General features: G+C 39.9%; 1 protein-coding gene across 1 annotated transcript; it reads right to left on the bottom strand.

Annotated features, from left to right (window-relative positions):
* Window positions 1–342: 342 nt before the first annotated feature.
* LOC121367516 (metabotropic glutamate receptor 3-like) lies at window positions 343–13,257 on the bottom strand. Its single transcript, XM_041491739.1, has 7 exons — window positions 13,066–13,257; window positions 10,351–11,808; window positions 9,025–9,780; window positions 7,280–7,654; window positions 6,274–6,451; window positions 4,461–4,658; window positions 343–3,172 (listed from the first exon to the last, which is right to left on the bottom strand). Exons 2-7 carry the CDS (start codon window positions 11,806–11,808, stop codon window positions 3,132–3,134), a joined length of 3,006 nt encoding a protein of 1,001 aa, XP_041347673.1. The 5' UTR covers window positions 13,066–13,257; the 3' UTR covers window positions 343–3,131.
* Window positions 13,258–14,802: the final 1,545 nt, after the last annotated feature.

Here is a 14,802-nt window from a genome sequence, read left to right as displayed (position 1 = left end):
CTCCACGACTGGTACATGTATATCAAATGCCATGGTATGTGCTATCCTGTCTTGTGGGATGATGCATATAAATGTAGTGGGTTTCCTCTCTAAAACTAGTTTTTCAAATTTATCAAATGTTTGACATCGAATAGTAATCCATGGGCCAGATACCAAAACCCTCTATCCCCCACCCCCCACTTAGGGATTTTTGGAGACAAGTATTTTTAGATACTTCATTATATATGAATTTAATAAATCAATGTGCTCTAGTGGTGTCATTAAAACAAACTTTAACTTAATTAATTTTGTTGAGTATATTACAAATAAAGTAATTCCATTAATGAATATGTCACAACACAGTTTGAAAAATAATAGATATTTATTCATATAACATAGACAATTACACATATATTGGTACCTGGTATAAAACAAGAGCTAATGTATACACCTGTACAGCTAAGACTATGAAATAAACAAATATACTCTACATGTATTTAACCTCTGTAAACTATTTTATACATATTCATATACTTCATTAACATGCACACTGGTTTCACTGAGAAACTAAAACTTTGGTAAATGTTAAAATACATTTGTCCATTTACTTTCAACAGGTACTCTGACTCACATTGTCAGGAATTTTACAGTTTTATTAATATTAATATTTTATTTATCAATGTAATGAACATAACATGAGCAGCAGTATTTAGTTACAATCATCATGAAGATGATTTCATTATGTTCATTCACTGATGTGTTTTCGTTATTGGCTTCAGTGGCGCATCCAGAAAATCAATTTTGGGGGGGGGGGGGGGGGGGCAATGACATGAGGTGGAATGCCGATGGAACTTTGGGGGAGTTTTGGAGGGGATCATAAAAAAATGAAAATTAATATATAATAAAATTATAACTGTCACAAAATTTATGGGGGTGGGGGGGCCGGGCCCCTGGGCTCCCCCTAGATCTGCCTCTGGGCTTACACAATATTTATTGCCATTCAAAAAATTAATGGACTGGGGACTGGCCAACAGGCATTAGTCTATATTAAGGCCTCGCCCAACATTTTTCAATATGAATATTTTACCAACATTATTAATTTTTAAGTCACCACACCATTCAGTGTGCTTAAAGTCCAGTTTAAGATATAGGTCTTATTAAGAAATTTATATGAAATACAGCAATATCTTTCCATCTTCTTTTCAATAATTCTTAGTAGGTTGACCTTTGTAGTGTTCAAAGGATATTAATACTTGTTTAAAGACACCTCACCACATTTGATCTGTGGCTTTATGCTTATATATATATATATTTATATGAACAGTCAAACCTGTCTTAAGCGGTCACACAAGGGAGTAGATAAATCGCTTAAGACAGGTGGCCACTGATTACAGGTTGCGACATATAGTCTTTAAAACATATGCTGTTGTTTCTTGTTATAGCATCTTTACTGTTAATTAATGGATGTGTGCTTCACAGTTTACTATAAATAAACTTTTGACATGTCGCCTCCTTCAGGAAAAACTGCAGCTGGAATGTATTAAATTAACCATTCTCAACAAGTTTGTTTTCTCTTTCCATTTAATTATTTAATTTCTACTTCATGCAGTGTATTGTCATAGAAAGTGAATCTACAAATGTCAAGCGTAACCTGCCCAGGGGCAATTAGATGCTTTCCATAGTCATACTTCCTTAATTGATACACAGTTGAGATGTCGGGACTGAATGGGTGCTAGTATTCCTGAAGGTGTGAAAATCTGTTATTTGCTGCATCTTATCGCTGTTGTTAAATATCCCTTTTATATAATAGTAAACATTTACTGTGGCCGCTTAATATAGGTCTTTTAGCGATTTGGGTGGCCGCTGGCCGTGTTAGACAGGTGACCGCTTATTACAGGTGCATTTACGTTATAAATCATTCGGGAGAGAAAAAAGTGGCCACTTAAGGAAGGTTACCACTGAATACAGGTGGCCACTAGGACAGGTTTGACTGTATATATATATATATATATATATATATATATATATATATATATATATATATATACAGTGAAACACAAAACATGTGGTTTTGAAGTAATTCTGGTTTACAAAGGGTCCAGTTTTGAGAGATTTAACTGTATAAATTTGGGCTATTTAGTGTAACTGGAAATCAGCTGCCACCACATAGACTACTCCAAATGGCAGCAAGAGATATTTTATTAGCATTCTACCCAGATATTTTGGAAAGGGAGCTATCCAAGCACATGTGCAGGGGGACAGTGTCTGGGATCGAAATTCCTCCCTGCTCAAGCACATTTTCTTTTTTCTCAATATATTCCCGGGGAGCATGACTCTGCCTCCCTGTCTTCAGTTGCCATAGTCTAGACCTCAACCCCTTGCTAAAAGCCCTGCACACATGCCTGCTATCAATATATATATTTTTTTCTTTCAAAGTTCTACAGGAGTTAATAATATGTATATATTTATAAGCAACACACTGATACCTATTGTGAAAATGTTTGAGCAATCTGAAGTTGATTATTAAATGCATTTGGAATCGGCTGCGAATATATGATGGTAAATGATACCATCCAGTTGTGTGTAATGTGGTGTTGTGGGTCCTCATAATCCAAATGTTTTCATTATTTAAAAAAGGTATTGCAGGTTGGAAATAAGCTTCAATTAGTGCAAGATGAAGTAAAACATTTAGATTAAATTGAAAATATATTTCTTTACACATGTATAAAAAGCAGACGATTTAAAGTAAGTAGGCTGGCAGTACGAAATGAATGGGGCACATTATGGTATACATGTAGGGTATTTTCCAGCTGTACACAAAGGACACTTCTAAACTAGAAGTCTAGTACACTTTTCTGTATTTTTTATAATAGTAGGCAATTAGTCCCTGCCTTTCTTCCTAGTTAAATCCCTGAAATGTATTAGGTACATAAGTTTAGTAATGATTCCATCAGTTGATTATGATTGAAATGTTTAATGATGAAACATGCATAACATCCCAACACTATAGTAGAACCTAACGGTGTTATGTACACATATTTACACACAATTATGTACTGACAGGAAGGTTTGTGATTTTTCATTGGTCCAAAGTATGTTAGCATCTTTCTGATTGGTTGGCCAGTTTAAATATGTGTTGAAAGATTCCTATTTTACAGTGCACCAAGGTTCTGCTGTGAGCCATATCTGGATCCTGAAATATAAAGAAGAAATTGTAAATTGTTTTCAGATAATGTAATACAGTGAAACCCCTCTAAAGCAGACACCCATCGAACCAAGTGAAATGTCAGGTTTTAAGGGGTATCCTGTTTACAGAGGTTTTACACTAAGTATACTGGGCTTCTAGAATTGTTGTCAAATTCACTAGCCATGGGATCAGTAATTTAAAAAATGTACTAGCCACAATAAAATATTCACTAGCCCTACTTTTCTTTAAGTTAATAAAATTTTAGTAAATAATAGTAATAATTGGATATGTCAGTGGGACTATACTAAAGAGGCTTCAAAACACTAACATTAGGGGTTGGAGTGGGGTCAGTATATTTATAAAATAGACGTAACTGCAACATTTGACAATTTTTGTTTTTCACTAGCCATCGGGCATGGCAGTTGTAGTTATTTACTAGCCCAACATTGAATATCACTAGCCACGGGAGTGGGGCTACCATAATCTAGAAGCCCTGGACTAATATTTAAAAAGGGACCAAGAAACCTGTCAGATATTGAAGGAATTCTGGTTTATAAAGGGTCCAGTTTTGAGGGGTTTCGCTGTAGTTGTAAACTGGGCGTAGGGTATAAATATAAACAGAATTATTAATGCTGATAACAGAAGGCCATGAGCTTGTTAGTGGGGCTGGGAATATTTGATATAGTGTGGGACATGAGAAGTGCTATCATATTAAAAATGTGAATGGTGGAATGGGGAAACACTGGTAGACTGATTATTAATCATATAGATATTGACCATGAAAAGGTTTTGTAGGTGTATTCATTGATATATACATGTATTTAGTATATAGAGTCTATCAAGTGTAAAATACTGAGGGGCGAGGTGTAAGCAGTAAAGTAATGGAGGGTCTGTTCCAGCTAGACAAGATGGGCACTTCTAAACTAAAACGGGAACTTTTCATGGGGGAAACTGCCCCTACTAACCCCCTCCCCCAATAGTTAATACTTTGAGTGGTAGATCAAAATTTACATGTTTTTCTGCTAATTTCACTTTTATTATGTTATATATGTTTTATTATTTATTATGTCACCTAAAGAGGGAGATAGAGTTTAAAAACCTTTAGATTTGGATATTCATATTTACAAAAGAGACTTAAATGCAGCATTTCACCACTTTTTTTTGTCACTAGCCGTCGGGCATGGCGATAGTAGTTATATACTAGCCCAACATTGAATATCTCTCTATGGGAGTTGGGCTACCATAATCTAGAAGCCCATTGTTCCTTTAGCTGATCTGTGCTAATTTCACTTACGTTTTAATGTTCCTTTAGCTGATCTATTCCCATATGCTATCTCTGATTGCGTCCGTCGGTCTGTATGTTTTCCAGTGAGATCAGGGGTCACGCGTAACACCTTGCTATGAGGGGCATATTCTGACTGTGACTTCTTGTAATAGTGGGGGTTAGAGCCACCATGCAAACTTGACCCAGTATGACGCGTGTGGGATGCAGCTGCAAAAAACAAACAACATAAATAATATCTGCAGAACTACATCATGCAAAACAATAATAAAAACACAACTTTGTCACTCATAATTACAATATGTAAACAATATAGCCATCAAATAAAAAATTTCCAGGTTTTTAATGGGTGGATGGGTTTTCTTTTATTTAGAAATTTTGGAAGTAGTTAAAATTCACTAACTCACTCATTCAGGAGGTTATTATGGAAAATATTACATTTACATTTGTTACATAATGATGAATGGCCCCAAAGGTGTACCAAACAACCTATTTACATTCCATTGATTTTCATGAAACAGTGGTGGATTATATTAGCTTTGTACATGCAAGGCCATACCTAAGCTTACTTGGGTTCCAGTGAAAAAAGGATCACTGTACAAAAAGGGTATAGCACTCTTTAAACTAAAAGTAGGGAACATTTTTTTTTATTAGTGACAATGTAGAATTATGGAGCAATCTCTGAAACTTGCATAGCTAATCCAATGCAATATTGATCAAAATGTTCCCTGAAAAAGGCCCTTTTTTCATATTTTTGTCTCTTCCCTCCACCCCCACTGCACTAGATGTGCTCCTGGAGCTCGTTCCACAAAGTGATGTTATCGTTAAGATCACTGTAAGGGCGTAAATATAACATACAGAGGTCTCCGTTTCCCAGGATGACGGGTTCTGAGTATATCCCCTGACTGTCCCCCCCCCCCCCCCCACCACTAGATGTGACTATAACATACAGAGGTCTCCGTTTCCCAGGATGACGGGTTCTGAGTATATCACCTGGCTGTCCTCCCCCCCCCCACTAGATGTGACTATAACATACAGAGGTCTCCGTTTCCCAGGATGACGGGTTCTGAGTATATCACCTGGCTGACCCCCCCCCCCCCCCCCACTAGATGTGACTATAACATACAGAGGTCTCCGTTTCCCAGGATGACGGGTTCTGAGTATATCCCCTGGCTGTCCCCCCACCCCCCACTAGATGTGACTATAACATACAGAGGTCTCCGTTTCCCAAGATGACGGGTTCTGAGTATATCCCCTGGCTGTCCCCCCCCCCCCCCACTAGATGTGACTATAACATACAGAGGTCTCCGTTTCCCAGGATGACGGGTTCTGAGTATATCCCCTGGCTGTGCCCCCACCCCCCACTAGATGTGACTATAACATACAGAGGTCTCCGTTTCCCAGGATGACGGGTTCTGATTATATCCCCTGGCTGACCCCCCCCCCAACTAGATGTGACTATGACATACAGAGGTCTCCGTTTCCCAGGATGACGGGTTCTGAGTATATCCCCTGGCTGTGCCCCCACCCCCCACTAGATGTGACTATAACATACAGAGGTCTCCGTTTCCCAGGATGACGGGTTCTGAGTATATCCCCTGGCTGTGCCCCCGCCCCCCACTAGATGTGACTATAACATACAGAGGTCTCCGTTTCCCAGGATGACGGGTTCTGATTATATCCCCTGGCTGTCCCCCCCCCCCCCACTAGATTTGACTATAACATACAGAGGTCTCCGCTTCCCAGGATGACAGGTTCTGAGTATATCCCCTGGCTGTTCCCCCCCCCCCCCCCCCCCCCCCCACTAGATGTGACTATAACATACAGAGGTCTCCGTTTCCCAGGATGACAGGTTCTGAGTATATCCCCTGGCTGTTCACGTAGATCCCCGAGCTCTGTCTGCTCTTGTAGCTGGGAGGAACGATCACCGATCCGGCGTAGTAAGTCTCTTGGTCATCCTCAAAGTAGATTCCTTCCACTCCCATGTTCACTAGCTGTCGCACCTGTCAATCAAAGTTAAAGCTTGTTTTTGTTTAACGACACCACTGGACACATTTATTTATTAATCATCAGCTATTGGGTGTCACACATTTGGTAATTCTTAGTAGGAAGGGATGTTTTATATGCACCATCCCACAGACAGGATATCACATATCACGGTCTCTGATATACCAGTCATGGTGCACTGGCTGCAACAAGAAATAGCCCACACTGACTTATGCATTAGGCGAGCGCTTTACCACTGGGCTAAATCCCACCCCAAGTAATTAAGTTGTACAAATATATGATTAAATTATTTCAGTATCACATACATGTACATGAGTAATAATAATCATTCTCTAATTAAAATATATAATGAATTGTCTAGGGATTGTTTAGTGATAAGTAGATGATCTGCTATGTTTTTAGCAAGTACTCCATTCATTCATTCATTTCAACTTATTTCTGTGCTTATATCCAATTAAGGTTCAAGCACGCTGTCCTGGGCACACACCTCAGCTATCTGGGCTGTCTGTCCAGGACAGTAGTTTATTTGTTAGTTGGTTAGTGAGAGAGAAGAGGTTGTAGTGACCCACCGAGCCCTTAAGAACTCGCTCTGGGTTGTAGCCGGTACTGGGCTGCAAACCCTGTATCTACCAGCCTGTAGTCCGATGGCTTAATCACTGTGCCACTGAGGCCAGTTGCAAGTACTCCATTCTCCTCAATACATATAAACTAGTCAGCAAATAGTTTCATTAAATGGTGTCTGTAATAAATTAATGCTCTCTGCAACTAGTTCATGATATCATAATAACTTTAACTAAAGAAAACAAAAATCAATTTTTTTTTACCTTAGGTAAAAACATTGAGAACAGAATGAGTGTCGTGGTGAGAAAGAGTCCAAATGCCAGGCAGGCATCACCAAACTCATGTGCCATCTTCTGGTCCTTTGTCAGCCCACCCAGCAGAGTCCACGCCAGCCAGATTGGGATGCTGAAGCCTGCTGCTATTCCGATGAAGATGCTCTCCCTGTGATTGGTGATGATGCCGTGTGCGTTGAGGGCCAGCAGCGTGGTGATGAGGATGAGAAACATGATGTAGACGAGAGACAGCAGATGGTTCTCGAACTCGGTGCGGACAAACGTCGTCATGTTGAGATAACCATCATTGGCGGACCACGTGTAGTGGTTACAGATCCATTCCATTGTTCCATTGTTGGTATACACCTGTGAAAAGGCAAACACAGACAAAATAGAATTAAATTAAAATCCACTAGCCATGGCATTAATGATTTTAAAGATTTACATGATTAAAAAATCACTAGCCCTACTTTAAGTAAATACAATTTTACCAATAGGAATAATCAGATATGTTACCTAAAGAAGGAGATAGAACTTTAAAAACCCTTACATTGGAGGGGGTGGCAGGGTATTCACATTTATGAAACAGACTTACTAGTAGCATTTGACAACTTTTGTTTTCACAAGTCAGTGGGCATGGAGATATTAGTTATTTACTAGCCCAACATTAAATATCACTAGCCATGGGAGTGGGGCTATCATAATCTAGAAGCCCTAATATTTTTTTTTCAGTGTTCGACAAATGTTTGAGAAAGTCACTAGCCATAATAGAAGCTTTGACTAGTGTCCTATGTAATTATAGTATTACAGCTGATAACTTCCACTAGCCAGGACCAAGGGCTAGTGGATGTGTTGATTTGTTTTCAATTATTGTGTAACGAGCACCTGATAGTGGATTATGGAAGCAATCACAACTTTGCCTAACATGCTTCTGACTCCGCCTTGTGCAGAGGTATAATTTTAATATTGGAATATGGTTTTGTCATTCAGATAATATGAATATGAAGTTTATTATTTAAGTGACTTTTCCAGTATTCTGTTGTGATACAATATAAATATTTACATCCTATTATGTGATAGAATGCCATGTCTCCCGACTTTTAACTGCAAAAGTGTACAAGATGGGGTAATGGGGGTCAACTGTTTCATCTCCAGTGCTGCAGCAAATCTTCACAGTCACTAAAACCGATAAAGAGATTCAGGCAAAATTAGCTGACCTGAAAACTTTTCACCATGTACATTCAACTCGCAATATTAGTGTGATCCATTTAAAATGCATATCGCTATGTTTGGAGCCCAATATAGCTGTTTGAATATGAATAAATGTTTTTTTTTTTTTAATTTAGACAAAAGTCAGCATGTTCCCCACAAAAATAGGAGTTTGTAAGCCTATGTTTAACTACATACTATTTGTATTATCTTAGCAAGACTTCCACAAAGCATTAAATCATGCCTCCAGATAAGAATAATTCGTTATTTGCTGAAATAACTTACTTGGATGGCTTCAACTTTTAAAAAAGCATGCCTCCAGATAAGAATAATTTGTATGCCTACAGATAAGAATAATTTGTGACTTGCTGAAATAACTTACTTGGATGGCTTCAACTTTTGAAAAAACCATGCCTCCAGGTAAGAATAATTTGTGACTTGCTGAAATAACTTACTTGGATGGCTTCAACTTTTAAAAAAGCATGCCTCCAGATAAGAATAATTTGTGATTTGCTGAAATAACTTACTTGGATGGCTTCTGGTGGTATGGTGATCAGCCACTGTGTATCGATGACAACCTGGACTCCCAGTGCAAACAGGAACATGAAGACCTGGTAGATTCCTCTCAGATAGTTGGGCGACTCAATATCGCCCGGCAGCAAAGATGGCTCAGAGCTCTTGGATGTCAGGATGACCATCAGCTTTACCAGAAGGACGGCGAAGCAGAAGGCGTAAGACACGCCAACTCCAAACCTGGTGATTCCACACGTTGCCTTGGTGGGGACCGGTATATAGGCGAAGAGAGTCAGGTAGCAAAGGAGGATGCCCAGGAGAAGCAGCTGGCCCAGCCACATGGTCCGCCATTGTTGTCTGTGACCCCGAATTAACATCTTGTAGACGATGTACGCCTCAAAGACGAGGACAGCAAAGATTCCCAGACATGCCAGGACAATAAGAGCAATGACCCATTTCTGGCCAATGTTGAACCGCATCTGTATCATGTCTCGGTCACTGCTCATGGATGATGAAGGATAGGCACCGGTCATCTCCTGGTCTCTCGGGAATCGAAAGAAGATGTATTTCCCTCCTTCCGTTGGGTCCATGGTCATTGTTGTGGTCATTTCTGTGGTTGTGGTTGTGGATATCTGTCTGGGCGGTAGTGTCGTTTGTACGCGTTTACACTGGTTGCAGGGTGGCGGGCAGGTCGTTCCAGGATAGTATCTCATGTCAAAGAGTGTACTGAAGTCTCTGTTCATTGGATCATCAGGATACCATACAAAACGCTAGAAAAAATAACACCATTCATAAGTTAATTAAACTCATGCATTTTAGCACACTAATAGATGTATTGTATGAATCAGTGTAAACTGAGGTATTGCAATAATAAAATATGTACTATTAATAAAATAAAATTGTGTTCCCCCCCCCCCCCCAAAAAAAAATAAAATAATAATAATAATAATAATAAATAAAAATTGCAACAAAACAACATAAAAAAAACTACCTAAAAAGAAAACAGGAAAAGTGATTTCTTGGATCATAAAGTAGTTTTCACAAAAGTGTATGTTAAATGGATTATTAAAAATATTCTTGTATATTAACAAATAAAAATCATAGACAAAACCCTATTTGATTCACAGAGGTTATTGGTGATACAAATGTTAATACAATTTGCATTGAAGAACTGAACCTGGAGATGTTAGGGCTGTTGGTACCTACGTATAGATCTACTTTCCAGAATGATATACAATATAATTTTGACTTCTTAAGATGTCACCATAATGGTACACGATCTACCTTTGACTTCTTAGATATCACCACAATAAACAGTGTGTAACAAAGTAGCTTCTTACCTTTTTATACGTCCCTTTAACAACTTGGTGCACTTCATATTTAGAGAAGTCCGAGGACACGTCACCGCTGTCTGGTCTGGAATTAAAATACCGTTTTCCAACCCGGAAACCCTTTATTGCCCTATGGAGAGTCCAGCCTCGGCTTGGCTTGTCCATTAAACCTGAGCAAAGATTATATCTGCTACAGTTTGCAACTGATGCATCAAACACGCCTTGAATAATCGACTGCACTGCGATTATTGCAAATGGAATATAGGTATCGATGTGAGTATCTTTCATAGACTGTTTATCAAGATCGCATTTATCGCTGCCAATGGAGTTCACCTTACAACCCCATTCCTTCTCCCAGTATCGGACAAACCACTCGTTGTTGGAGCCCGGTGTCTGGACAACGTTGTTGGGCTTCAGCTGTCTCCAGTATTCCGTAAAGTTTCTAACATGCTCCTGGAAGGTCTGGTCTATGGCGGGATACAGGACGATGCTGTTGTTGGCTGCTGTTACCGTCTGGTCGAGCACGTCTGTGTTGGTTCCCCAGGAGGATGTTCCGAGAAAGACGAGCAGGTGTTTGGCAGATGGTCGTGAGTTCCCAGGTGGCTGATCATTCTCAGCTGCCCTAAGGATCCGTTTCGCCGTGCTCGCAGATCCAAACACCACGACGTACCTCACAGAACTCTTGTCCATCAGTTTGTCGATGATTGTCTGGGAATCTTCTGAAGTAGAAATAGTCTGCACTATGCATATACTTCGTTTCGCAACTTCTTCTTTGAAAACTTCGGCGCTTGCCCTGCCAAATGAATCGTCCTGGAAGACGAGCTGTACGAATTCTGTTTTCAGCATAGACTTCAAAATGGCGGCAATAGCTTCTGCGTCCGTTTTATCTGATGGAACAGTTCTGAGGAAGTATGGGTAGTTACTAACATCGCTGAGTGCAGTGCTTGTGGCGGCATGACTTATCGACGTCAAGTACATGTCTTTGAGTAGTTCTCCCACGGGCATAGCCTCGCTACTCGTATCCGGACCCACATAAGCCATCAGTTGTCTACGATCAACATCGCTAGGCATCACTTTACATTGCTGAAAAGCCATAATATTCTCTATAGCTTCTTCTTTTCTTAAACAGTTATCAAAAGCTACGCCTCCAATAGATATCCTATTATTAACCTTGATGCCGTTAGGCTCTCTGAGATCTAATTTGCGTTGAAAGTAGTCTATTGCCCAGAAAAAGGCCATCATGTTCTGTAGGCCTCTGAATCTAATGTTATCACTACACCTATAGGCATTTGTCCCCCGTTCGTGAACCCCAAATAATCCTCCTATATAGTAGTGACTGTCTGCTCTGTGATTCGTTGTGTTTAAAACAGCTACATTGTTGTCCATGCAGTAAGAGTTGGTGTTGCAGACTTTCTGCGCTGACAGCCATCCTACAGACAGAAGCAGAGTCCCCGCTACAAACCACATCTGAAAAATAACAAAGTTACCTTTATATATATATATATATATATATATAGAGAGAGAGAGAGAGAGAGAGAGAGAGAGAGAGAGAGAGAGAGAGAGAGACAGAGAGACAGACCGACAGATAGACACATGATGAGAGAGAGAGAGAGAGAGAGAGAGAGAGAGAGAGAGAGAGAGAGAGAGAGAGAGAGAGAGAGAATATACATATATATACACAATGACATGAAGATGGATAATAATAATAATAATAATAATAATAATAATAACTGTCGCCCCACTATATAAGAACATAAGGGGATCATTAAACTGACAATATCGATGGGTGTGTTTGTGCATGTGCATTGGATTAGCTTACTACCAAACAGCTTTAATTGTAGTATTCCAACTGAATCATTATATGCATTCTACATGTATTACTTCTAACTAATATTGTGTGTAGAATGGTGGGAATATATAGTGAAAAGTATTCAGGCCAGCTAATTTTGACAGAATGTCTCTATCGTTCATGTCCGCATGCGAAGATTTATTCCAGCACTGGGGGAGGGGGACACTTGATTCCCCACTGACCTCTGATTCCATACATGTACGTTTGTGTCCGTGTGTGTGTGTGAGGGGGACACGGGATGCGTACGTATGTGTTATATTACCCCCCCCCCCCCACACACACACACACACACACCGAGACACACACACCATATATGAATTTGTGGGTGCATATGCGTCTACTATTATACGTACGTAACGCCTCGCCGAACCAGACGCTAAAATATGTGAAACATCCAGGGTAATATTTTGATTACTTTTATATTGAAACTAGAGATGCACACCCCAACATCCAAATAGAATAATATACCTCCTCTATATTCAACTATTATAATATATGTTTGTCCCAGTGGACCTCTATCGCAAACAAATATAATATGCAAAACAATCCCATACCTCGAAACAAGTTGCCATACAGTTTATAAATGTATTGATGTCGACATTCATGGGTGTTAGTGTAAACAACAAGACTAACGAAATATACAAATAAAACAACAATGCAGAAATATTAGCATAACACAATTAATTTAATAGTACATTAATTATAAAGTGTACATCATTAATGGCATGATAGTAAGTACTACACAAAGTATAATCGCCAAACTGTTTGTGATTCTATCGCAAACAAGGTGTGCTCGCGGTGTCGGCATATTACATGTATCATTATTATGATCCAAACGTCCTATAATGCATATCTTAAACCGTGTATACACCAACCTTGACGCCTTCCAATCCCGACCCTGGGGTCTATTGTTGTGGGTGGGGTTTACAAATGGTCACAAATCCTCACAAGTGTCCTGCAAGCTGACAGTGGCGGTTTCAGCCCGTCCCCATGTTTTGTCTAAAAATACTACACACCCTTCGTTCAATACCTGGCTAGGTAGTTTTCTATGTGGCATGAAGGTAGGCCTACAGACACATCGCAAGCTTGTCGCCAAACCAGTTCTGCCGGTGTATTTATAGGACAATGGGCAATCCCGCGTATTTAATAACTGTGCTCGAGCATATCGTTAACAACCAGTCAGGACTGCACCGTTACACACGCCTTGATAGTGTATTAGGTTACTATTATAAGGATGGTAGGTACTGAGTTCGCGTCCCGTTATTGGGTCCCACTCAGAGTAAGTTTTAATTGTCTAATAGGGAGGTGTACGGCCATCTACACCGATTATCTGTCTCGATCTCTTTCTCTCTCTCTCTCTCTCTCTCTCTCTCTCTCTCTCTCTCTCTCTCTCTCTCTCTCTCTCTCTCTCTCTCTTTCTTACTTTCACTCCCTCATAATGGCGCTGTCACTTGTCTGTCTGTCTGTCTGTCTGTCTGTCTGTCTCTCTCTCTCTCTCTCTCTCTCTCTCTCTCTCTCTCTCTCTCTCTCTCTCTCTCTCTCTCTCTCTCTCTCTCTCTCTCTCTCTCTCTCTCTCTCTCTCTCTCAAGGTATGTGTCCAGTATTGATTGTTTGAACCTTAATTGGATCTAAGGACGAAATGAATATTGCTAACAAGCAACCGAGCGCTATTATATATTACGTGGTAAACAACGTAACGTGTGGTGTGGTATGTGTTATGTAAAGAGAGCTGCATATCTCAGTAGAACACTCGTTTGAGGTGCTTGACATGTAGGGTCGAACCTCCTCAGCGGACTGGGGTTGTCCGTCCCAGTCAGTGCCCCGCGACTGGTGTACCAAAGGTTGTAATATGCGTTGTCTTGTCTGTGGAAAAAGTTAACTTTTGTATTGTATAACGACGCCACTAGAGCAAATTTTATTTATCAATCATCGGCTATTACATTTGGTAATTTTGAAATATAGTTTTAGACAGGAAACCCGCAGTTACTCGCTACATGCTTCCATTAGTAGCAAGTGATATTTTATGTGCACCATCCCATATACAGGATAGCACATGCCACGGCGTTGGAAAGAGAAATAGCTCAATGGGCCCACCGACGGGGATCGTACCTAGGCCGACCGCGCACCAGGCGAGCTCTTTACCACTGAGCTACGTCCCGCCCTTGTCTGTGGAAAAGTGCATAATATAAAAGATCCTTTGCTACTGGTGGAAAAATGTCGGGTTGTTTTACTATGTGGGTCGGTTGCTTTTGGGGGTTTTATATTATTTATTTAAATTTTTGTTTGTTTGTGTTTTGGTTGTTTGTTTGTGTTTTGGTTGTTTGTTTGGGGTTTTTGGGGAAAGGTATGGGTGGTTGGATTTTTATTTATTTATTTAGGTTTTTTTTGGTGGGGGCGTTTTTGTTTGTTTGTTGTTGTTGTTTTTTGTTGTTGTATTTTTGTATTATTGTTGTTTGTTTTGGGGGTGTATGGTTTTGACCAAGTGTCGAAATTACTAGTGTTAGACACTAAATAACATGTGTTTTGAATGTGCTGAGGTGTTCCTCACCTGACCCACCAACCACAAACTAAAACGGTATTTAAATAAAGTTGGAACATCGCGTCTCAGAGTA

The sequence above is a fragment of the Gigantopelta aegis genome, chromosome 3, assembly GCF_016097555.1.
Source record: "Gigantopelta aegis isolate Gae_Host chromosome 3, Gae_host_genome, whole genome shotgun sequence".
NCBI lineage: Eukaryota > Metazoa > Mollusca > Gastropoda > Neomphalida > Peltospiridae > Gigantopelta > Gigantopelta aegis.
Note: the sequence above shows the minus strand (reverse complement) of the source record. Positions and strands in the feature narration are given on the sequence as shown.

Coding starts and splice junctions, on each gene's coding strand:
- LOC121367516 (XM_041491739.1), bottom strand. CDS start 11,808: ATGTGGTTTGTAGCGGGGACTCTGCTTCTGTCTGTAGGATGGCTGTCA. Junction 9,781..10,350: donor TTAAAGGGACGTATAAAAAG/GTAAGAAGCTAC, acceptor TATTTTTTCTAG/CGTTTTGTATGGTATCCTGA. Junction 7,655..9,024: donor TACCACCAGAAGCCATCCAA/GTAAGTTATTTC, acceptor GCCTTTTCACAG/GTGTATACCAACAATGGAAC.